At 41.3% G+C, this 24,453-nt stretch overlaps 1 protein-coding gene across 2 annotated transcripts in view; it reads left to right on the forward strand.

Annotated features, from left to right (window-relative positions):
* Positions 1 to 24,453, forward strand: part of SH3KBP1 (SH3 domain containing kinase binding protein 1) — a 343,403-nt gene that overhangs the window by 145,018 nt on the left and 173,932 nt on the right. For both annotated transcript variants that reach the window (XM_025201103.1, XM_025201104.1), the window contains exon 4: positions 20,604 to 20,730. In XM_025201103.1, coding sequence (XP_025056888.1) covers positions 20,604 to 20,730 — 127 coding nt within the window. The remainder of the gene's footprint in view (positions 1 to 20,603; positions 20,731 to 24,453) is intronic.

The following is a 24,453-nucleotide window of genomic DNA, read 5'->3' on the forward strand; positions in this document are numbered from 1 at the left end:
CCTCCCTGCTCCCATGGCTGCAGTGTGGGTTCAGCTTTCAGTGGGTGAGAAGCTGCACTGGGGCTAGGAAGTGTGGCCTCAGCTGTGCCGGCACTGTAGCCAGGAGGTGGGAGGTGGTGTAGGGGAAGCAGCAACAACACTGGCGGATTCCAGCTGCCCTGCTTTGGTGCATCTTGGTGCCCTACCATGTTGGGCCTGAGCCAGGCTGTTCCTGTCCATGTCTTGCAGTGGTAGCCATCCACTGTCCTAAGTAGTATCAGATTGGATTGATGGATAAACAAACAGAACTCTTCAAATCATAGTGAATGTAGTGATGCAGCACTTCTTATAACTATAGTTTGCCTTTGGAGTGGCGGTACAGAATGGAGTGTCATTTATTCTCTCCTGTCCTTGTCAGCTTAATACAAAATCCTAAAAAAATACAGCAAACTTCACTGATTTACTGGGACTAGATTTGATGTGGAAAGTTGTAATGGTAACTGCGTGAATTTCATTGCTTAGAGGTGCTGCTATATGCAGTGTCATAGAACTACAGCACTGATATCCTTAAACATCGCTTTATGTCAAATAAATGGTCTCGAAGGTAATAATTACAAAAATTAGGTTTTCGTAAGTTAGGTCGCAGTCATGAAAGCCAGAAATATAAAGATTTTCAGAAAAGCAGTGTATCATGGTTCATACATGGATCGTGCTTGTAGAATGTTAATATTTACTGGCACCAGCACCAAAGTCTGCTTGTTCAAATATGAACATCGTGATGAAAGATGAAAAACTGAATCACAGATTATTTGCTTATTAAAAATGATTTCCACTGTGTGAGTTGAGTGGGCAAGTAGAACTTTGTGAGGTTGCATTATATATAACCATCCCCTCTCATTTCTAGTTGCCCCTGCCCTGCATACTAAATCTTTTAATTTGCCTGTGAATGTTAGGCATTACCTTTGCAAAAAAAGGATGTACCAATTTAGTTTAATTAGTTTTAGACAGACATAATTAAACCAGTGGAAATCTCATGGATACTTTTAATTTGGATTGAGTGGCTTATTTCAGTTTATCCTGAAAGATTCCTGACTGACTTGAGCTAAAACAAAATAAGCCTGGTTTATACTGGTTTAGAAGATCTCCATAATATTGTATGCCAATTAAGCTAAATTCATTTAAAAATACATTTGTAGTAGACAAAACCTTAATCTTTACCTGTGACAGATAAAAGCAAGCTCTATTCTACTACTATTGGTTAGGTTTTAAAATATCAATTGAGGAATTAAAATCTATGGCTGCTAGAGAAGCAAAGATGCCTCTTGAAGTACATGACTGAAGATGCACAAGGTAGCAGTGTTTAGCCCTGCTTATTAGTTCATGTGTGGCACTGCTGACTTGACAGTGCACCTGCAAACCTTGCAGGGGCAGAGTTAGCTTGGTTTCACTGCAGGTTACAGCCTTGCACCTCCATAGATTAAGTTTTTTCTATAGCGCCTGTAATAGTTACTAATAGATACTATAGGAAGCCTCAAGAAGCAGATAGTATTGTGAGCTCAGGTGGAAGAGTAGCAAATAAGTTTTTGGGATGCTAGGTTTGTGCTTTATGTAAATAGTTAAAGTTTGAATTATTAGATTATATCAGAGCATGTGAGTTGCTAAACAAACTTGTGAACTATGCTGCTGTGGTTTATAATGTCACCAGAATCCCTTGATGACATTATATGCTAGTAATTTAAATTTGCTTTCTATTTGTTCTAAGTGGGATATAAATTCATTATAAGATCAGACATTCAGAACAATAGATACAAATGTTTGTTGTGGAACCATAGATTCCCATAACTACACAAAGACTGAAATGCCAATAAAGAATTAATTAACAAAATTAAATTAGAAATATATTTTAAAACTAACACGAGATGAGACCATTTTCAGTCTTGTTTACTTTAACATTTTTAATGTATGTGATTGATAGCTCTGTGTAGTTCATCTTCTAGGCTCATTAGATATGACTCTAATTACAGTTTTCCTAAAATATGACTGTAGCTAATTCTCCTACTAAATTGGAATACTCAAATGCCAATTATATTTTGTTATAACTCCTTTATATAACATGAAAAAGTCTTCTTAAGAGCATCTGGCACATCATTTGGCAGTTTTGGGATTTTAATCGTGATTTTATTTTATCCTTATATTGCAATATATTTTAAGGACTGGCTGTGCTTGTAAGTAATCTGTTGGGCTTCTCACAGTACATGAATAAGTCTTTGCAGTATTGCAATATATTACTGCAGTGAAGGTGGTTCCACTGTCCAGAGATAAGGCAGTGTTTGTCTCATGCTTCGTTAATGGCTGGTCCACAGGAAAGATAATGGCCTACAGTGGCTATCTATTATTTTCATGGTAGATGTCTCTGCAGTGGATCCAAAGATTCATACCATTCTGACAACCGAAGCTGGGGTTCAGTACAATTCCAAATGATGAGATTTTTGTCTTTTTTCTTTTTGAAATTAGACCTAAAAATGAAAAGAAGAAAGGGGAAGGGGGCAGACCTATTCAGTAAGAGAACATTAAAGTTGCCAAATGTAATCACTCAAAAGTTAGGAAATGTCATCGTTAAGGTTTGTTGTACAATTTCTAACCTCTGTAAAAATGAAGTATTACATAGCCGTAAGTTACTTAATGTCACGTATTCTCAATATCGCATCTTGTCTGTGGCCACACACTAAATGAGGAGTGTTGCATGATGCACTCAGAGTATGTAATTTGATGGCAAAGGGCTCATTTTCCTTACCTTTTTGCTCTCCAAAATAATCATAGAATCATAGAAAATTAGGGTTGGAAGGGACCTCAGGAAGACATCAAGTTCAATCCCCTGCTCAAAGCAGGAGCATTCCTAAGTAGATCATCCCAGGCCAGCTCTTAAAAACCTCCAAGGATGAAGATTCCACCACCTCTCTGGGTAACCTGCTCCAGTGTTTTACTACCTTCCTGGTAAGAAAATTCTTCCTCATATCTAACCTAAATTTCCCTTGCTGCAACTTGAGACCATTGCTCCTTCTTTTGTCATCCGCCACCACTGAAAACAGCCTAGCTTCATCCTCTTTCGAACCCCACTTCAGGTAATTGAAGGCTGCTATTAAATCCCCTCTCACTCTCCTCTTCTCTAAACTAAATAAAGCCCAGTTCCCTTGGTCTTTCCTTATAAGTAATGTCCCCCAGCCCCCTCACCATTTTCGTTGGTCCCCCCAGACCCTCTCCAGTTTGTCCACATCCTTTCTGTAGTGGAGGGGCCCAAAACTGAACACAGTACTCCAGATGTGACCTCACCAGTGCTGAATAGAGGGGAATAATCACTTCCTTTGACCTGCTGGGAACACTCCTACTGATTCAGCCTAGTATGGCGTTAACCTCCTTTGCAACAAGGGCTCACTGTTGGCTCATATTCAGCTTATTGTCCACTGTAACCTCCAGGTCCTTTTCCGCCCAGCCAGTCAGCCCCCAGGCTATACTGATGCATGGAATTGTTCTATCCTAAGTGCAGGACTTTGCACTTGTCCTTGTTGAACCTAACGAGATTGCTTTTGGCCTAATCCTCCAATTTGTCTAGGTCACTCTGAATCCGAGCCCTAACCTCCAGCATATCTACTACTCCCCCCAGCTTGGTGTCATCTGCAAACTTGACAGCTGAGGGTGCACTCTGCTATCTTCAAAGTCATTGATGAAGACATTGAACAAAACTGGCCCCAGAACTGACCCTGGGGTACTCCACTTGATACCAGCTGCCAGCTAAATATTGAGCCATTGATTACTATCCTCCAAGCCTGAAACTCCAGCCAGTTTTCTGTCCACCTTACAGTCCATTCATCCAGCCCATACTTCCTTAGCTTGCAAGAATGTCATGGGAGACTGTATCAGAAGCCTTGCTAAAAATCAAGGTATACCACATCCACCAGACTCCCTGTATCCACAGAGCCAGTCACCTTATCATAGAAGGCAATCAGGTTGGTCAGGCATGACTTGCCCTTGGTGAATCCATGGTAACCATTCCTATTCACCTTCTTCATCTCCAAGTGCTTAGAAATGGTTTCCTCAAGGATCTGCTTCATGATTTTTCCAGGGACTAAGGTGAGGATGACTAGTCTGTAGTTCCCTGGATCCTCCTTTTTCCCTTTCTTAAATATGGGCACTATATTTGCCCTTTTCCAATCATCCGGGACTTCTCCTGATTGCCATGAGTTTTCAAAGATGATGGCCAGTGGCTTTGCAATCTCATCAGCCAACTCCCTTAGCACCCTCACGTGAATCCTGTCTGGCCCCATGGACTTCTATACGTCCAGCTTTTCTAAATAGTCCCTAACCTGTTCTTTTGCCACTGTTGGATGCTTCTGCCCAAACTTTGCTGCCAGGTGCATTCGTCTGGGAGCTGATCTTGCCTCTGAAGACTGAGGTGAAGAAACAATTGAGCACTTCAGCCTTTTCTGCATCCTCTGCCACAAGGTTGCCTCCCCCATTCAGTAAGAGACCCACAGTTTCCCTGATCCTCTTCTTGCTAGCGACATACTTATAGAAATCATTCTTGTTACCCTTCACATCCCTTGCAAGCTGCAGCTCCAATTGTGCTTTGGCCTTCCTGACTTCATGCCTGCATGACTGAGCAATGCTCTTTATACTCCTTTCTATTTATTTGTCCAAGTTTTGACTTCTTATAAACTTTCTTTTTGTGACTTAGTTTACTGAAGAGTTCCCTGCTAAGCCAAGCTGATCTGCTGTACTTGCTAGTCTTCCTGTGCATCGGGATGGTTTGTTCCTGCACTCTCAGTAAGGCTTCTTTAAAGTATAGCTAGCTGTCCTGGATTCTTCTCTCCCTCAGACTGGCTTCCCAGGGGATACTGCTGAGGGGTTCCCCGAGCGAGTCGAAATCTGTTTTTCTGAAGTCCAGGATCCTTACTCTGCTGCTCTCCATCCTTCCTTTCCTCAGGATCCTGAACTCAATCGTGTTGTGATCACTGCTGCCCAAGTTGCCATCCACTGCTATGTTCCTCACCAATTCATCCCTGTTTGTGAGCAACAGGTCAAAAAGAGAGCAGACCCTAGTTGGCTGTTCCAGCACTTGTGCCAGGAAGATGTCCCCAGCACTCTCCAAAAACTTCCTGGATCCATCTACATCAGAGCAGTGCTTTATTCCACTCTTGACAAAACAGTTCCTACTTCGGTCCTTTTAGGCTCTGGCCCTTCCTTTCTCAGCTACCAAAAAGCCTTTCTTTTTTAGGTCTTTAGGCTCCTTCTCTCTCCTGGGTAGCCAGTTTCCCCTAAGCATGGAGTTTCTCTTGGCCCTGCTTCAGACTTGGCATATCCAGAGAGTCTTTTTCCTTAGTCTTTCTAAGGTGTGACTTTGGTTTCAGTTCCCTCCTCCCTGGGACAAGGTATTCCCCAGGGACCTTCTCTTATACCCAGTCCTTCATGACTCTTTGACCTAAAAGCTGTCCTCTATATATAATGCTCAGGATATATTCATTTTACTCTGATACTTGACCCAGCTGCCCTGAAACATGTATTCTTAAAGAGGATGTGGCTTGGGAGAGTTTTGACTGGTTCTGGGCCACCCTGCTATTAAAGAGAAAAGACCGTGTCATTATGAGAAGGATAAAAAGACCATCTATTCATTCATTTAAATAAGGCTATTTTTCTTCTGGTGGAGAAAAACAATATGTGGTAATACAGTTAAAGATTATATCATAGTGTTATTGTACAAGGAGGGCAAATTAATTTTTCACATGGGAATTCAGTATTGGCATTTCTCAACTTTTTAAAGTTTGATTTGGCAAACAATGTTCTGCACAGATAAGGGCTCTGTGTGTGTGTGTGTGTGTGTGTGTGTGTGTGTGTGTGTGTGTGTGTGTGTGTGTCAAAGATGCCTCTTGAAGTACATGACTGAAGATGCACAAGGTAGCAGTGTTTAGCCCTGCTTATTAGTTCATGTGTGGCACTGCTGACTTGACAGTGCACCTGCAAACCTTGCAGGGGCAGAGTTAGCTTGGTTTCACTGCAGGTTACAGCCTTGCACCTCCATAGATTAAGTTTTTTCTATAGCGCCTGTAATAGTTACTAATAGATACTATAGGAAGCCTCAAGAAGCAGATAGTATTGTGAGCTCAGGTGGAAGAGTAGCAAATAAGTTTTTGGGATGCTAGGTTTGTGCTTTATGTAAATAGTTAAAGTTTGAATTATTAGATTATATCAGAGCATGTGAGTTGCTAAACAAACTTGTGAACTATGCTGCTGTGGTTTATAATGTCACCAGAATCCCTTGATGACATTATATGCTAGTAATTTAAATTTGCTTTCTATTTGTTCTAAGTGGGATATAAATTCATTATAAGATCAGACATTCAGAACAATAGATACAAATGTTTGTTGTGGAACCATAGATTCCCATAACTACACAAAGACTGAAATGCCAATAAAGAATTAATTAACAAAATTAAATTAGAAATATATTTTAAAACTAACACGAGATGAGACCATTTTCAGTCTTGTTTACTTTAACATTTTTAATGTATGTGATTGATAGCTCTGTGTAGTTCATCTTCTAGGCTCATTAGATATGACTCTAATTACAGTTTTCCTAAAATATGACTGTAGCTAATTCTCCTACTAAATTGGAATACTCAAATGCCAATTATATTTTGTTATAACTCCTTTATATAACATGAAAAAGTCTTCTTAAGAGCATCTGGCACATCATTTGGCAGTTTTGGGATTTTAATCGTGATTTTATTTTATCCTTATATTGCAATATATTTTAAGGACTGGCTGTGCTTGTAAGTAATCTGTTGGGCTTCTCACAGTACATGAATAAGTCTTTGCAGTATTGCAATATATTACTGCAGTGAAGGTGGTTCCACTGTCCAGAGATAAGGCAGTGTTTGTCTCATGCTTCGTTAATGGCTGGTCCACAGGAAAGATAATGGCCTACAGTGGCTATCTATTATTTTCATGGTAGATGTCTCTGCAGTGGATCCAAAGATTCATACCATTCTGACAACCGAAGCTGGGGTTCAGTACAATTCCAAATGATGAGATTTTTGTCTTTTTTCTTTTTGAAATTAGACCTAAAAATGAAAAGAAGAAAGGGGAAGGGGGCAGACCTATTCAGTAAGAGAACATTAAAGTTGCCAAATGTAATCACTCAAAAGTTAGGAAATGTCATCGTTAAGGTTTGTTGTACAATTTCTAACCTCTGTAAAAATGAAGTATTACATAGCCGTAAGTTACTTAATGTCACGTATTCTCAATATCGCATCTTGTCTGTGGCCACACACTAAATGAGGAGTGTTGCATGATGCACTCAGAGTATGTAATTTGATGGCAAAGGGCTCATTTTCCTTACCTTTTTGCTCTCCAAAATAATCATAGAATCATAGAAAATTAGGGTTGGAAGGGACCTCAGGAAGACATCAAGTTCAATCCCCTGCTCAAAGCAGGAGCATTCCTAAGTAGATCATCCCAGGCCAGCTCTTAAAAACCTCCAAGGATGAAGATTCCACCACCTCTCTGGGTAACCTGCTCCAGTGTTTTACTACCTTCCTGGTAAGAAAATTCTTCCTCATATCTAACCTAAATTTCCCTTGCTGCAACTTGAGACCATTGCTCCTTCTTTTGTCATCCGCCACCACTGAAAACAGCCTAGCTTCATCCTCTTTCGAACCCCACTTCAGGTAATTGAAGGCTGCTATTAAATCCCCTCTCACTCTCCTCTTCTCTAAACTAAATAAAGCCCAGTTCCCTTGGTCTTTCCTTATAAGTAATGTCCCCCAGCCCCCTCACCATTTTCGTTGGTCCCCCCAGACCCTCTCCAGTTTGTCCACATCCTTTCTGTAGTGGAGGGGCCCAAAACTGAACACAGTACTCCAGATGTGACCTCACCAGTGCTGAATAGAGGGGAATAATCACTTCCTTTGACCTGCTGGGAACACTCCTACTGATTCAGCCTAGTATGGCGTTAACCTCCTTTGCAACAAGGGCTCACTGTTGGCTCATATTCAGCTTATTGTCCACTGTAACCTCCAGGTCCTTTTCCGCCCAGCCAGTCAGCCCCCAGGCTATACTGATGCATGGAATTGTTCTATCCTAAGTGCAGGACTTTGCACTTGTCCTTGTTGAACCTAACGAGATTGCTTTTGGCCTAATCCTCCAATTTGTCTAGGTCACTCTGAATCCGAGCCCTAACCTCCAGCATATCTACTACTCCCCCCAGCTTGGTGTCATCTGCAAACTTGACAGCTGAGGGTGCACTCTGCTATCTTCAAAGTCATTGATGAAGACATTGAACAAAACTGGCCCCAGAACTGACCCTGGGGTACTCCACTTGATACCAGCTGCCAGCTAAATATTGAGCCATTGATTACTATCCTCCAAGCCTGAAACTCCAGCCAGTTTTCTGTCCACCTTACAGTCCATTCATCCAGCCCATACTTCCTTAGCTTGCAAGAATGTCATGGGAGACTGTATCAGAAGCCTTGCTAAAAATCAAGGTATACCACATCCACCAGACTCCCTGTATCCACAGAGCCAGTCACCTTATCATAGAAGGCAATCAGGTTGGTCAGGCATGACTTGCCCTTGGTGAATCCATGGTAACCATTCCTATTCACCTTCTTCATCTCCAAGTGCTTAGAAATGGTTTCCTCAAGGATCTGCTTCATGATTTTTCCAGGGACTAAGGTGAGGATGACTAGTCTGTAGTTCCCTGGATCCTCCTTTTTCCCTTTCTTAAATATGGGCACTATATTTGCCCTTTTCCAATCATCCGGGACTTCTCCTGATTGCCATGAGTTTTCAAAGATGATGGCCAGTGGCTTTGCAATCTCATCAGCCAACTCCCTTAGCACCCTCACGTGAATCCTGTCTGGCCCCATGGACTTCTATACGTCCAGCTTTTCTAAATAGTCCCTAACCTGTTCTTTTGCCACTGTTGGATGCTTCTGCCCAAACTTTGCTGCCAGGTGCATTCGTCTGGGAGCTGATCTTGCCTCTGAAGACTGAGGTGAAGAAACAATTGAGCACTTCAGCCTTTTCTGCATCCTCTGCCACAAGGTTGCCTCCCCCATTCAGTAAGAGACCCACAGTTTCCCTGATCCTCTTCTTGCTAGCGACATACTTATAGAAATCATTCTTGTTACCCTTCACATCCCTTGCAAGCTGACGTGAATCCTGTCTGGCCCCATGGACTTCTATACGTCCAGCTTTTCTAAATAGTCCCTAACCTGTTCTTTTGCCACTGTTGGATGCTTCTGCCCAAACTTTGCTGCCAGGTGCATTCGTCTGGGAGCTGATCTTGCCTCTGAAGACTGAGGTGAAGAAACAATTGAGCACTTCAGCCTTTTCTGCATCCTCTGCCACAAGGTTGCCTCCCCCATTCAGTAAGAGACCCACAGTTTCCCTGATCCTCTTCTTGCTAGCGACATACTTATAGAAATCATTCTTGTTACCCTTCACATCCCTTGCAAGCTGCAGCTCCAATTGTGCTTTGGCCTTCCTGACTTCATGCCTGCATGACTGAGCAATGCTCTTTATACTCCTTTCTATTTATTTGTCCAAGTTTTGACTTCTTATAAACTTTCTTTTTGTGACTTAGTTTACTGAAGAGTTCCCTGCTAAGCCAAGCTGATCTGCTGTACTTGCTAGTCTTCCTGTGCATCGGGATGGTTTGTTCCTGCACTCTCAGTAAGGCTTCTTTAAAGTATAGCTAGCTGTCCTGGATTCTTCTCTCCCTCAGACTGGCTTCCCAGGGGATACTGCTGAGGGGTTCCCCGAGCGAGTCGAAATCTGTTTTTCTGAAGTCCAGGATCCTTACTCTGCTGCTCTCCATCCTTCCTTTCCTCAGGATCCTGAACTCAATCGTGTTGTGATCACTGCTGCCCAAGTTGCCATCCACTGCTATGTTCCTCACCAATTCATCCCTGTTTGTGAGCAACAGGTCAAAAAGAGAGCAGACCCTAGTTGGCTGTTCCAGCACTTGTGCCAGGAAGATGTCCCCAGCACTCTCCAAAAACTTCCTGGATCCATCTACATCAGAGCAGTGCTTTATTCCACTCTTGACAAAACAGTTCCTACTTCGGTCCTTTTAGGCTCTGGCCCTTCCTTTCTCAGCTACCAAAAAGCCTTTCTTTTTTAGGTCTTTAGGCTCCTTCTCTCTCCTGGGTAGCCAGTTTCCCCTAAGCATGGAGTTTCTCTTGGCCCTGCTTCAGACTTGGCATATCCAGAGAGTCTTTTTCCTTAGTCTTTCTAAGGTGTGACTTTGGTTTCAGTTCCCTCCTCCCTGGGACAAGGTATTCCCCAGGGACCTTCTCTTATACCCAGTCCTTCATGACTCTTTGACCTAAAAGCTGTCCTCTATATATAATGCTCAGGATATATTCATTTTACTCTGATACTTGACCCAGCTGCCCTGAAACATGTATTCTTAAAGAGGATGTGGCTTGGGAGAGTTTTGACTGGTTCTGGGCCACCCTGCTATTAAAGAGAAAAGACCGTGTCATTATGAGAAGGATAAAAAGACCATCTATTCATTCATTTAAATAAGGCTATTTTTCTTCTGGTGGAGAAAAACAATATGTGGTAATACAGTTAAAGATTATATCATAGTGTTATTGTACAAGGAGGGCAAATTAATTTTTCACATGGGAATTCAGTATTGGCATTTCTCAACTTTTTAAAGTTTGATTTGGCAAACAATGTTCTGCACAGATAAGGGCTCTGTGTGTGTGTGTGTGTGTGTGTGTGTGTGTGTGTGTGTGTGTGTGTGTGTGTGTGTTCTGCTTTGTTTGTTGATGTGCTGTCAAGATAGAATCATCAAAACTTCAGGCATGCTCCAAGTGGTGTATAACATGCAGCTTGTGTGGAAGTCTTTGCAGCACAAATCTCTTGCAGTTTTTCTTTCTTCTGCCCTTTCATGACTGTGTTGACTGATTTTACTGAACTGTTGTTGACTAACAACAGACCAATATGCAAGGTTATAGAAGGGCTTATGTATATTGTATTCACCCCTTGGTTACCCTGTGGACATTAACTTTTTCTAAGAAATCTGGTTTTCCAGATTCTGTAGATAACCACATATACTACTGTGAATAGAAGAGGAAACTTTTTTTTTTTTACTACAAAAACTATTCAGTAAACCTTTTAAATAAGACAGTTCTTAAACATTCAGATTTTACCTTCACCAAAGCACAAATGTTCTTAACCGGAGCAAAATAACTTAAGGTAAAATCCTGTGTAAACAGGGAAGTTTGTAGTTTTCACAGGAGTTGGAAGGGAAATCATAGCCCTTAATTTGACCTTCTAATTCATGTGAAAACTATAGGCTGCTTTTTTGTTTCAGTAGGATTTTACCCCAGGTTAGCTACCACAAAATAACAACATGCTGTTTTTGCCTAGTTAAGAAAGTTTGCTGCTGCATGATTATCTCTTGATGCTGTGTGGCTTGTACACTATTGCCCAGGCTCAAATCTTACCAATTTAAATTAAATTATTAGGAAGGTTTATATGTATTTAAACATGAATGAGGCCGTAGGTGGGTCTCAGGCTGGGTTTCATTCTTCCTGTGGAGATGAGTCTAAATACATCAGAGCCATTTATGACACTCTTGATATTAGATCTGGTTTCATAGCCATTTTGGTTACACTGGATCTTTCAGCAGTTTTCAGTACTGCTGCTATAGATTGGTGTATCAGTGACTGTTACTTGCAGCTTTTGTCTGGAATTGTTCTCCGGTGGTTTCTTTTGTACCTTGAAGACAGAATCCAAGAAGTGCCAGCAGACAGACAAATCTCATCCCTGAGGTGATTGAGGTGCACCAGGTTTTAATCTAATTCCTATGTCATTCAGCATTTGTTAAAAGAAATGCTTTTTTGATAACATTTCTAAATCTGGGATAGAACATTATGAGTATGTAGTGACTTGTCACTGTCTCTCTTTCTTTTTCAAGTGTTCTTTATATTTTCCTTCTACCCTGGAGGAGTACTTGGACAAAACTATTCCCATCCGATAGTATGCAAGTCAAACCAAAGGCATACCAGGGTAGCTACAGCATTATTTTTACCCTTCTTCCCTTTCCTCCTGCTTCCCCAAAGGCAACTCCAGGCTCTCCTAAATTACGCTACTGGTCAGAGCTGCCTTCTTTTTAACCCAGAGAAACAAAGCAGTGAGGTGGCTGTCTTCCTGTTTACGTCCCCATGCATTGTTGAGAAATGTGTTTAGGGAAGTAAGACAGGTTAAGAATCCTGCTGCCAGTTTCAGCCAGTCTCTTATGGTGGAAAATTATGCATTGGAGCTAATTTTGTGTTTTTTCCCAGTTCTTTCATTTAGTTAGAATTCATTCTTATTCACTTCACAAAGGTTTCTGCCCATGCAGTTTGTTTGCTGTAGTTTTCTCTTTAGTAATAGTACTTCAGATTGCAACAGCATAGTATATTTTGTTAGAGGATTATCAAGCTCTTTCGGCACCCTGGGCATAGAGGGGTGGGGCGGCAGGCATACCTGGTAGGGTTTGCACCCTGGGCATCTACAGACTCCAGCTGGTGTCCAGGGCCCAGGAGATGGATGCAATGGGGATCTAGGGTCGCAGCAGCTACAGGGGAAGGTGACTCTGGCCAAGAAGTTAAGTGCCTCACCTGCCTCCTTATAGGTGCTGCTGAATGCCATACTGAGAAAAGATATAAAGCCCCTAATTTGATGGTGGGGGAAAGCGCCCGCTTTTGCCTCTAGCTCCATCTCCCACTCCATGCAGCCGAAACTGGTAGCTACCAGAGCTGTAGCATAGGTGTGTCTATTCTGGTGCCCCCCTGTGTCCATTCCAGCATCCCCTCAATCAGTGCCTGGAGCTCATGCCCCCCTCGCCCACCACTGGTTATGCTAGTGGTGTTTGCCTGCCGGTTCGAGCTACTGTCATGACATTGTTCCATTTTGTATACTTTACATAGGCTAGCTGTTTTTAGGCTATCTGTTTTGATTTTTAATATGAGGCCGTATGTGACAATCCCTTGGGCCCTGCACGGGGTGACCCCAGAGCTCAGTACCCTGGGGCTTGACTTGCATTTGGGGGTCCTCTTTCACTGTGAGTGTAACCAGCACCCTGGCCAGACTTAACAGCTTAGAGGAGGAGGAACTTTTGAGCCCTAGAGGTATCCTGGAATTGAAAAATAAAATGGTAGAATCAGAGCACCTGTTACTATCAGCCACCCTGAAATCACTCTTACCTCCAGATCCTCCAGAGAAACAAAGGTAGAAGGCCAGATAAGGCTTATTACATAAACTGGGAAAAAGATAAGCAAAAGGGTTGTTAGATTTGGTAGACATACAAAAACTAAATTAGAAAGGCCTCCCTAATGACCTTTTAACCTGAAGCATTTTCCTTGTGTTTCTTATGTTACCAGCAGCAAGAAATCTTGATAGCTTCTTAGCTGACTCTTTAACCTCTTTTCCCAAGTTCCTTCTTTCCCTTGACTCAAGGTTACTTCTCTCCTTCTGCCTAATTCTGTAGTCATATCTTCCTCATCCTGTTATTTATTCTAGTCAGGGAGGACAGAAATATTCATATTTTTTCCATTTGGTTGCCTCCCCCAGATAGAAATCTGTTTGACAAGTTTAGGTGTTCTCTTTGATATATGTACCTTTGAAAAGGTATTTGGCCATTTTTTTGGATGGAAAGCTTCTTAACACAGGGACTGACTGATAGCTAGTCAAATATGTTAGACCAGGCATTAGCAACCTACAACCCTTAGGCTGGATGGAGCCAACAGAGTCATGGGACCCTGCCTACCACTGAAAAATGTTGCCAACTGCTGCATTAACATGTTCAACAAACTGATGATTTGTTGATTATGCAGACTACTAAAACAAAAAACGTATACTGAACAACTACTTTCTGCTCCTGGATTGCACCACGCTCAGCTGAATGAAATGGACTACAATTGATCAGATTACTCTCTCTGATACACTGTTCTGTGCATGTCTTTACAGCCTCTGATGAAGTGAACTGAGGCTTAAGAAAGCTTATGCATCTCTGGTTTAGTTGGTCTATAAGGTGCATCTCTACCCTGCTTTCTGCCGGGCTAGAGATTCATACAGCTAACTACCTCTGTTTTTTACTGAGTATGTTACGTACTGGGTCCCACAAACTAATGTGGTGAAAGTCAATAGATAAGGATATTGTGCATGTAAAAAGTTTCTAGTAGGAAATCATATTAAATCTGCTTTGGAGTCATGTTCTGAATTTAACCTTTTGAAAATAGTTTAATGGCAATTTACGTGGTTGCATCAGGTATAAATAATCCGTTTGGATCTGAGGCTTTAATAATCAGTTTGGATCTGAAGCTTTAGGTATGGCAGATATTCCAGATATATTATTTTTCACCTTGAAATCTGCTCCTCTTCCCCATTCTGTGTCATCCCTCAATGAATATGTAATGTCACATAATAAACCTGACTACAGACTATTTAACCTGGAAATAGATTGGAGAGCAAGGTATACAGATAACAGAATCCAAGAAGAGATCAGCAGTTCACAGTATTCAGACATCAACAGTGGATCTTAGACATGGTTTTGAGCACAGCACTGATAGTTTTGGCAAATGTGTGTTCTTGAGGGTATCCCTAAAGGATTAAAACTGAATCCTTCCCAAACGCTGTCTTAACAGCACGCTTTATTAGTATCGTGCAGGCTTACGTTGCTGCCTTGGAAAAGTAAGACCTCTCCAAAGATCAAAATCTGGTACTATAAGATGGCACAGCTGGTATATATAGAGTAGGTCATGTTCAGCAGCCTTAACTGCTTCGAAAAGTTTGGTGCAACGTGGAAGGACTTCTTGGAATATCTTAGTAGCTAGATTGTTACTCATTGCAGTCTTCTCTTCTTCTGTCCTTCACTCTTCCCTCTCCCCTTTTTTCTGTTTTTGCTTATTGTTTGTGATATAGGTTGGTTTTACATGTATAGTTCATAGATTTCATAGACATTAGGGCTGGAAGGGACCTCAGAAGATCATCGAGTCCAGCCCCCTGCCCCAGTTGATGCATGTTTTTCCTGATTTTTGTATTGTATTTTAAAAAACAATTAAAAATGTTACTCAAACGTGTGTGTGATACAAATGAACATAGCTTGTAGTTAGCTGTTGATCAAGATCGAACGTGATTAGCTAGTCCCCTTTGGAGGGGGGTGAGGGTGCATGTGTGTGTATGTTAACAGTATCCTTCCCAAATGAATACTGCAGATTTGGGTACCCTATGACACCCTGTCTTATTTCTTGGTTACATCCTGAATTAGACCCAGTATCTCTGTCCAGCTTCCTAATGTATTATTTGAGCACCCCCCCCCCCAAGCATTTGAAAGTAGAAATAACTACAATTTCTCATTTACTTACTATCTTTCCAAGCTTATTTGTTCTTTTATGCTGGTGTCCTTCCCGTTTAATCTTCTGTGGGACTTCGGCAGTTTCTGTCATTATAATAACAGTAACATTGTATTTTTGGATTCTTTGTCTGGCATGTATTTCTCCAAAACCCTCTTCCCATTGGACCGGGTACCCTTGTTCACATCAAAGAGCTTTATTCCGCTTAATAATTCCACTGAATCAAAGGTGCCAGTATCTGCTTGCTGTTTTTCTGTGAAAACCAGAAAATTGTTTTTTCTCTGTTTAGTTGTCGTTTTCTAAACCAAAGGTTTATGCACGCTTTTTCGGAAGCAACCTCAAAGGGTACTGTGATGGGATAAGAACATCTCTAAATGTTGTTTTATAATTTTAATTCCTTCAGAGAAAAGACCTTCTACTAAATCATTTAGATTCTGTGGTGTAGTGGTAGACCATAGCCTACAAATATGATGCAAGCTGCCATATATCAATCAATATATATACTTGAGCCTGCGGCCAGCTCCTCCCTTATTGGACCAATACCTATAACATATACGGTCTTTTTTGATCATAAAAATCATAGAGAAGCAGGGCTGGAAGGGACCTCCAGAGGTCATCTAGTTCATCTCCTTGCTTGAGGGAGGATCATCTTTGTCCAAAGCATCTGTACAATTTGTACTCTAAACTCTTAGTAAAAGTACTGTCAGCCCCGATGCAATACGAGAGATGTGCTCTATATATTTGGCTTGAAGGGGCTACCCTCTCCCTCACCCCACAAAAAGAAAAGTATGTATTGTGGACTAATTAAATATCTCCAGTCATCCTCATGTATGTTGCTGTTCTTAAAATGTGGCATGAGAGAAGTGTGGACAGCCTAAGGGGCCTGGCAAGATGAAGACACACGTTGTCTTTCCAGAGGGCAGTCAGCAGATATAACACATTGAAAAAAAATGCATCTTTTAAAATATCTCTCACGGCAGCTTCTTATTATTGGCCAGATTTTTAAAAAATGTTTCAGACATTCAAGCTGAACCAAAAATGGCATGTACAATACTTGCTTTATAAAAAACTTACCTCTACTATAGGAATACTTGCTTTTGACTCATAGTTCAAATGAAAAGAGGTTGATTTTATAATGTATGAATGAATGCTGGCAGTTTAAGAATTAGGAGCCATGAACATAAATCCTGAAAACACTTAGTTATATTAGTATAGTAACAGATTTTACTGAGTGCTTGTACTTCCAGTTAGGCTACTCTCATGAATAATGCATTTCCATTTGTAAGCTTTTATTGGCTAGGAATTATCACATCATTCCAAAACATATGGCATTGGATTGTCCCAATTTGGGACTGCTAAATCCTGCAGACAGCTTTACGTATTGTTTGCTGTGTGGAATATCTTTGAACCAATGTGTTTAATAAAAACACACAGATATGTGTGTTGTGGAAATATATATATTTTTAAACCATGGCAAGTCTAGGTGTCTTACTGACATCACTGCACTTTCTTTTGGGAAGGCTTTGATCTTTTTGCTTTACTTCCTTGCTTATCAGGTGGAGTCTGGAAGTATCATGCAATACTCAAACATAAGCCTGTTGGCTGATGCAAAAGTGAATAATCACAAGTTCAGAATCTGTGTGTATGTGTGTTTGTGTGCACACACCATATATTTAGTATTCATGCTCATTTTAAGGAAGTTAAGCAATAGGAAATATGCAGAAGCAAGTTGCTTGCAAAGGAATATTGGTATGCCTGATATTAAGGCAGAGATGCTCAATCTGCAGTGACTGGATCTGGTTCTTGGTTAGGGCGTTGGTAGCAAGCAGTTCAGCTTGGCATATCCCCTTTCCTGCCTTGTGCCATGCTGCTAATCCCCTCTGCAGCTCCCTTTCCCTACTCTCTCCCTTCCTTTCTCCTTCTCTCCTCCCCTGTGATTGTTTACTAGAGGTAAATTGTCTTCCTCTCTCCTTTCCCTCTTTCTGACATTGACAGCCACTTCCCTCCCCCTTCTGTCCTTACCAAAAGGGAATAGTGGCTCGTGGTCCAGCCAGGTCAAAAGCACCCTCTGATCTAAAAGGTTGAGCTCCACTTCATTAAGGGATTAAGTGTTCTCAGCACTTTTACAGCCTAATCTTACAAAGGTTTGTGAAAGGTCTGTTGTACTTGTCCACTTGTTAGTCAATCAGTTCTTCAGCCTTGAATTTGAATGAGTGTTATGTGGGTTAATGTTCAGTTCTCATCAGTGATGTCTAAAGTGAGTAATGTGCTATTAAAACTGGATGTATTTTATATAAGAAGGATTTTAAAGTGTTTAACCCTCTCATTTTCCTCTTTAAAAATTGATGTGAAAAATCCTTTGGCTGTTGAAAATCCCATTTTCTTCTCTGTGCTGATCCCTGACCATTTTAGTTTGACCAGAGATACCAAAAGCAAGTATTGCCTTTCTGTGGCCACAGGTCAGCCACATTTGCACCCCTAATTAAGCCATTGTAGCACTACAAAAAGTGAACAAACAGCATTTGAAGCTGATTAATCACTTTTTAAGTGTAAGGTCTACCAGGGGCAATAGTGTTCCATTTTGTAGTGCTACAAGTGAACCTAAGAACTAATACCATGCCCTAAGAAATGAGATCAGCAGGTGAAATCCCACTCTCATTCAAGTCAGTGGATGCCTTGTGGTTCTTCTGCAGTAGTTGGCTAGCAGCCTCTTTCATCCAAAGTTATTCGTGAACTCACTGCTTTTACTGATACATAAATAAAGTGTTTTGTCATGGAAAGGTACTACTGAAGTTGTTAAATGAAAAGTCATGCTGATCTGAGCTTCATTCAAAATTAAAGACAGAAATCAACAGAGGCCAAGAAATGAACTGAAAGCTTAAGTCACAGGAAAAAAAATCTCCTGAAGTAGAATCATAGGGTTAGAAGAGGGACTTCAGTGTTAATATACTTTATATTTATAGTGTATATATAGCATAGTAGATAAACAGTATCAAAAGGAAATGTGTATAGACGCTTATGTTACAATATGCAACTGTTTAAGCACTTAATCATCTCCCCCTACAGGTTGAAAAAAAATTGCCGTTAGTTGTTAGTGAGTATTTAGGATACTATTAGGTTCTTAATAAATGATTGCTAGTATGAGAACTTGAGATTCTCAAAGATATTTAATGTGAAACAGAGTTAAAAAATAACGGAAACTGTTTAAATACTGTTAAAAAATTGTTTTGGAAAAATACAATTAAGTCAGTGTAAAAATCTAACAACTTGCAGAACAAATGGAGTCTGGTTTTCATAAACTTTTTTTTTTTTTTTGCCAGGAAAAGGGACACACCAATCTGATATTTCACAGATTGAAGCTGTCCTGTCCTGTTGTTTTTTTGGTGCACAGACATTGCCTGATGGATGGAAAATATTAATCTGTCAAGAATATGCTTAGTTGATGCAGAGAATAAGTCATTCCCTGCTGGCCTATTGTAGCCTAAAGGGACTGGATATTTAGGGGCTGTCATGTCTTAACATGATGCTGCTGTTCCATACTGGATGGATTAAACACGAGGGAATTAATTCTTTTTAGTTGATATATTTATTTTGTCCTGGGATTATGAAATGACAGTGCTCATTTTGGTCGCATCATTTATTTCAGTAGATCCTATTAGGGATGTATTTGGTAGCCGTGATGGTCTGAGACCAAAAGAAATGCAGAATTCTGGAACTCTTGATTCAGAGATGATACCTTTTATTAGACCAGCTAAGAAATCGCAAAAAAAATTGGGGGGTTTTCAAGCTTTTGGGCTCACGTGTCCTTCCTCAGGCTCAGGGAAAATTAAAGATGGTAAAAAGTCCCCATAGGTAGAAAATAAACTTTATTCTTGCACAGAGGAAGGTCAAGGTGGAAGCCTGCTCCTCTGGGTCCATGAAAATGTCTTTGTGAGTTGCTCTTTGATGTACAGAGAAGGCAGGATTCCTTCCCTGGTGGTGTCAGATGGCAGAAAGGCAGGGAGGTGTAGAAATCTTTCTTGTTGTTCAGCAATTAAGTTTAAATCCAAAATCAGCTAAAATTCAGCATCTTCCATGTTTCAGGGATGTATTTGGTAGCCATGTTGGTCAGAGAACAACTCACAAAGACATTCTCATGGACCCAGAGGAGCAGACTTCCACCTTCAGCTTCCTCTGTGCAAGAACGAAGTTTCTTTTCTACCTGTGGGGACTTTTTACCATCTTTAATTTGCCCTGAGCCTGAGGAAGGGTGCAGAAAAAGATAATTTTTTTGTGATTTCTTAGTTGGTCTAATAAAATGTATCATCTCTGAACCAGTAGGTCCTATTGCCTCTTCTGGAATCTGATGCACATGAATGCTTTCCTTCCTATTCTCTCTTTCCAGATTTCTTCTGTTTTATGTGATGCTTGTTATCATGTAATGAAGTAGAAATGTTAAGAAGTTGCTGATAAAGATATGGTATTTCTCATGTAGATACTGTGTTCATATTCACATCCTGTCATGAGCAGGAGCATGGGAGTCACGTTTCAGCAACAAAAGTAACTGATATATTGGTTGTTGAATCAATTTATTTAAAGTGAAGTGCAGGAATATGTGTTGTTCTATCATTGTAAAGTACCGTTCATTCATTTTATTTATGACTTGTCTATGTAGTAACTGAACAAGTAAAAATAATGCAAACATGAACAGAAAATGTACAGAAGCAGCCCAGGTCTTTGAAGGGTAGATTCCTTACCCTTAAGCAAAGATGAAGGTTTGGGAAGGATAGTGGGGTATCCAGAACTGCAGCACACAACTGTGTGGGACTGCTGAGATGCTCTATCTGTTTCCTGAAGCTTGAAATTTACAGGGTGATGCTGCTCCCATTAGCTGTGCAGGACTGCTGATGAGCTCCAGCTAAGTGGAGAAACAGTTCTCTTTGAAGTCAAAGCCGTAGCAAGCGGCTGTCCTGTGCTTGGCAACTGGCTGTGAATTAAGCAGGTTGTGAATCCTGCAGATGCAAATGAACCAGGAAATACTATGCATGCATCCTGTTGGTATGAGAAATTTGCTATGTTATGTACTGTGCTCCCATCCCTTGTGAATAACTCATGCAAGCAGCTTAAAATCATCATTTTAATATTTATAGGAACTTATAGATTTGTATCCCAGGCTGTGTAAGTAAAAAGTGGTGTAGGTGTTAACCGCATTTTTGCTCTGCTTGTGTCTTGGTGCAGGTGGAAGAGGGCTGGTGGGAAGGAATACTTAATGGAAAGACTGGCATGTTTCCCTCCAACTTCATAAAGGAGCTTTCTGATTCAGACGATGCTGGAATTGCACAGGAGGAACAAATAACTAAGCCAAGTAAGGAACAAAGTCTTATCAATGTTTGGAATCCCCCTCCTCCTTTCTTAATCTGTGTTTTTTTGTTTATCGCTTAACTTGCTAGAATGGCCATGTCTTTTTATCTCTTACAAGGAGGAGTCTGAATTCCTCTTCAAAAATCTGCTGCCTTGAAAAAGCCTTTTGGCTGGTTGTACTGTATAAGGCCATGAATGCTGTCACTTTAGGTATAATCCTTTTCATTAAAACTTTTTTCCCCATCTATTATTAGCCTATGGACTAAGCAATGTTGCCTTGTATCTGCTTAGGAGTTCTATGTCAGAATGAAATGTATGGCCATTTTGTCCTTGATTACAATAACTAAGCAAATTTGCATCTATATGCTGGATTTTTTTAAAATTTATTTTAGCATGATAAATGAGTAAATTTATTTTACCGTGAGTCCTTCTGTAGGTTTAAGGACATACAGCATCATAGTGACATAGCCAGGTGCCCAGAGTATTGGGCAGCTGCAGCTTCTGGTTGCCTCTACACCATCGGTATGATCACATGTCTGTCAGTGACATCTGTCACCATCCCCACACACACCTTTAGCTGCTGCCTTGGGGGGGCCACTGACCCAGTCACCCCACCCTAGATATGCCACTTGGGATGTAGGCCACTTTCTCATTCATAATGCTGGGCATGCATCTACCACATCTATCACTTCAAGCCCCTGAAACCAAAGGAGCAAAAAGCCAGAGCTGGGAGCAAGGCTTCCTTCCTCTTACGTAGTGCCGCGCACACACCTGAATTTCCAGTACTGCTTTATATTTGGTGTCTCAACTGGTAATACTGTGAGGGTGCTGGTGGATTTTCCTGGTGTATAACTTTCCTTGATATAAAGAGAATAACCTTAACCATAAATTTATGGATAATTGTTTGTTTTACTATGTTTGTTTTTTTAAATAAAGTTTCTCTGCGCTATCTCCAAATTGTGTGGTTATCAGGTCCTGCATTATATATACCATACATAAAAAAAGCTTTCCAACTGCATTTACGTACTTCAGCATAATAGCAAGCTTATCTGCTAAATTGTCCCTTTATAAACTGTTTGCTCTTTGCAGCATTTTAAATGCTTAAATTAAGCTGTGTTGTGTGTTATAGTTAGGCACAAATGAATGAGGTGTACAGTCTTTTGTAGGCTGATGCCAAAATCTCAGTATTACTGTATTCACTTAAATTTAAGATGACCCCTGCAATAATTAGTTTCTGTACACAGAAAATGTATACATTTGTTATAATTTTCAATGTCTAGAATCTAATTATTAGGGGTTTGTCTTTAATTCATCTCTCCTATTGCTGCAGGAGGCAGGCAGTGAAGGGGCAGGTGGTGTGGGAAGGTCAAACAATTTGCCTCCTGCTTGTGCCTGCCCCCCCTACTTCAGCTTTTGGGGCCCTTCCTCCCCCTCTGCATCTGCTCCCTTTCTGCCTCTTTTCCCAACCTCTCTGCTCCCCTTCCCCACCCTCCCTTTCCTCCCCTCTAGCCTCTGCTCCTCCCTCCTGTCCTTACCCTTGCTCCAGGCAGCAGGCTCTGTCCTGGGGCACGGAGCACAGCCCAAGCCCTTCCTCTGTTAGCAGCCTGTGGCTGCTATGGGCTCCGTGCCCCAGGCTGCAGTGTGGATGGTGTCTGCTGGCATGGAGCAAAGATAAAGGGAGAGGGGCAGGCAGGGGAGGAGAGGCTGCATGGGGGGAGGTGAGGGTGCAGAGGTGGGGGTGGAGAGGAGTAGGGGCAGCTGCTGCAGCTACACCCTGATCCCGGGTAGGGGCTGGAGCCCCAGCAACAGCAGCTGCTTGTTCTTCCACCACCCTCAAGACAAGGGGCTTTTATCCCCATGTTAAATGAGGGGGACACCCTCATTTTAGAATCGAGTAAATACAGTACTAATGTTGAACAGTTGTTAATTCACTTACTGATGAGTTGAAAATCCCAATTCCTGTGAGATTTTTTCTTTTTCATTTAAGGAAAACTATTGCAGTGTTTGAAAGAAAGTTGTCTTTTTTTCCCTATTTCTTGTGTAGATAGAGCGCCTGGATTTTATGGAGGTATTGGCAACCTACTTCATGTGTTTGGGGTTGATAAGATCTTCATTTGGAATGGTCTTCATCTTGGAATTAAAATGTTCCACAAACATGTTCCTGCAATTTAGGGAAGGGTGCAAGAAAGAGAATGATTCCAAGAGTAATACTGAATTTGCATGCATGTTTCAGTAGAGACTGCTTTGTAATCACTACTTGCCCTTATCATTTTCTTTCAGCGTAAACAGAAAAGCTTACCTCTAGCTAGTCAGTGGAAGTAATCAGTGGCATGGCAGCACAGGACAGGGAACGGGATGCACTGGGCCGACTTGCATGCTGCTGATCCTGTGAGTCAGATCTAGTCACTTTGGGCCTGGGTCTGGCCCGCAAGTCATACCTGTGGGTGATAAGCTAATGTAGAACCATAGTATCTCACTTTCCTAAGAGTGGTATACCCTTGTTATATATTACAACTTCTCTGGCCTGTCAAGGAATAGCATTGCTTGAAGCAGAGTATACCTAGAGCAGTGGCTCTCAAGGTTTTTAGGCTCAAGGCACCTCTGTTTAGACTTAAAGTGCTCCTTGTGAGGCTTGAGTCACCTTGCGGAAGACTCCGGGTCTTAGTTAGAAATTATACATGCTTATTCTAGAGAAATTTTGGATATGAATTCTGTGTTACTATTTTGTATTCCCTTTGAACAGTCAGCCTGGCTGGACTGGGCACCCATGCAGAGCCCCTTGCAGGCCCCAGTACATCTTCAGATCTGCCTTTGAAGACAGGATTTCAGGATTGGGAAACTACATTGTAATCTTGGGCAGTAGCTTTAAATTCAGCTTCACCTGCAAAGTGCATACAGTGATACTTCTATGGGTGTGTTGTGTGGCTTAATTAATCAAGACTTATAATACAATTTGGGATCCTTTTCTGAAAAGGTAGAAAGTCAAATATTACCATGATTTCGTTTTTAATTATTCTTACTGACTGTCTCTTGGAGTGTGTTGGTTAGAAGGAAGCTTCAGTGACTAGAGTAAAGGAAGTGCGCAGGAGAATAATAGTATTTGTCCTTGGTGCTTGCTTAAAGCCAGTCAGAGAAAATATCCTCTCCTCTGTGCACGAAAATAAAAATGGGAGCATTTGGAATTTGAACTGTTTCCTCTTTGTTAGGAGAAATGAGCGTTTCATAGTGACTCTTCATATGTGACTTGGTATGAGGAATCCTACGTTTTCTTCTCAGTTCTGCCACAGGCTGACTTTGGACAAGTCTCCTAGGTGGTAAATAGATGTTGTATTTGATGTGGGCATGATTGTTTCCAAGATTTGACCTGGATCAAAACAGGCACAGCACGGCGACTTGCATTGTCCTCTCTAGTTGCGTTGCTGCTCCTCAGCCAGTAGGTGGCCAGGAAGAGTACACATTCTGATCAGCCTGTCATAGTAAGGTTACAGGGGCACACTGCAGCGTCCTGGGACAAACTAATAGCACATACTTCAGTGGGACTTGAAGTGAAACAGTGGATTTTCACATCTGTAGGATTTTGGGACAAAACACTTCCTTGTGAGAGAAATGCAACATCTGTTTATGGCCTCAGAACAACATTTTCAAAAGCAGCGTTTGGTCTCAGGTGCTGAATTTGGGACTCACTTGACCTGATTTTTCAGAACAACTGAAAACCTGTACTTCCTGC

The sequence above is a fragment of the Alligator sinensis genome, unplaced genomic scaffold (assembly GCF_000455745.1).
Source record: "Alligator sinensis unplaced genomic scaffold, ASM45574v1 scaffold583_1, whole genome shotgun sequence".
Taxonomy (NCBI): domain Eukaryota; kingdom Metazoa; phylum Chordata; order Crocodylia; family Alligatoridae; genus Alligator; species Alligator sinensis.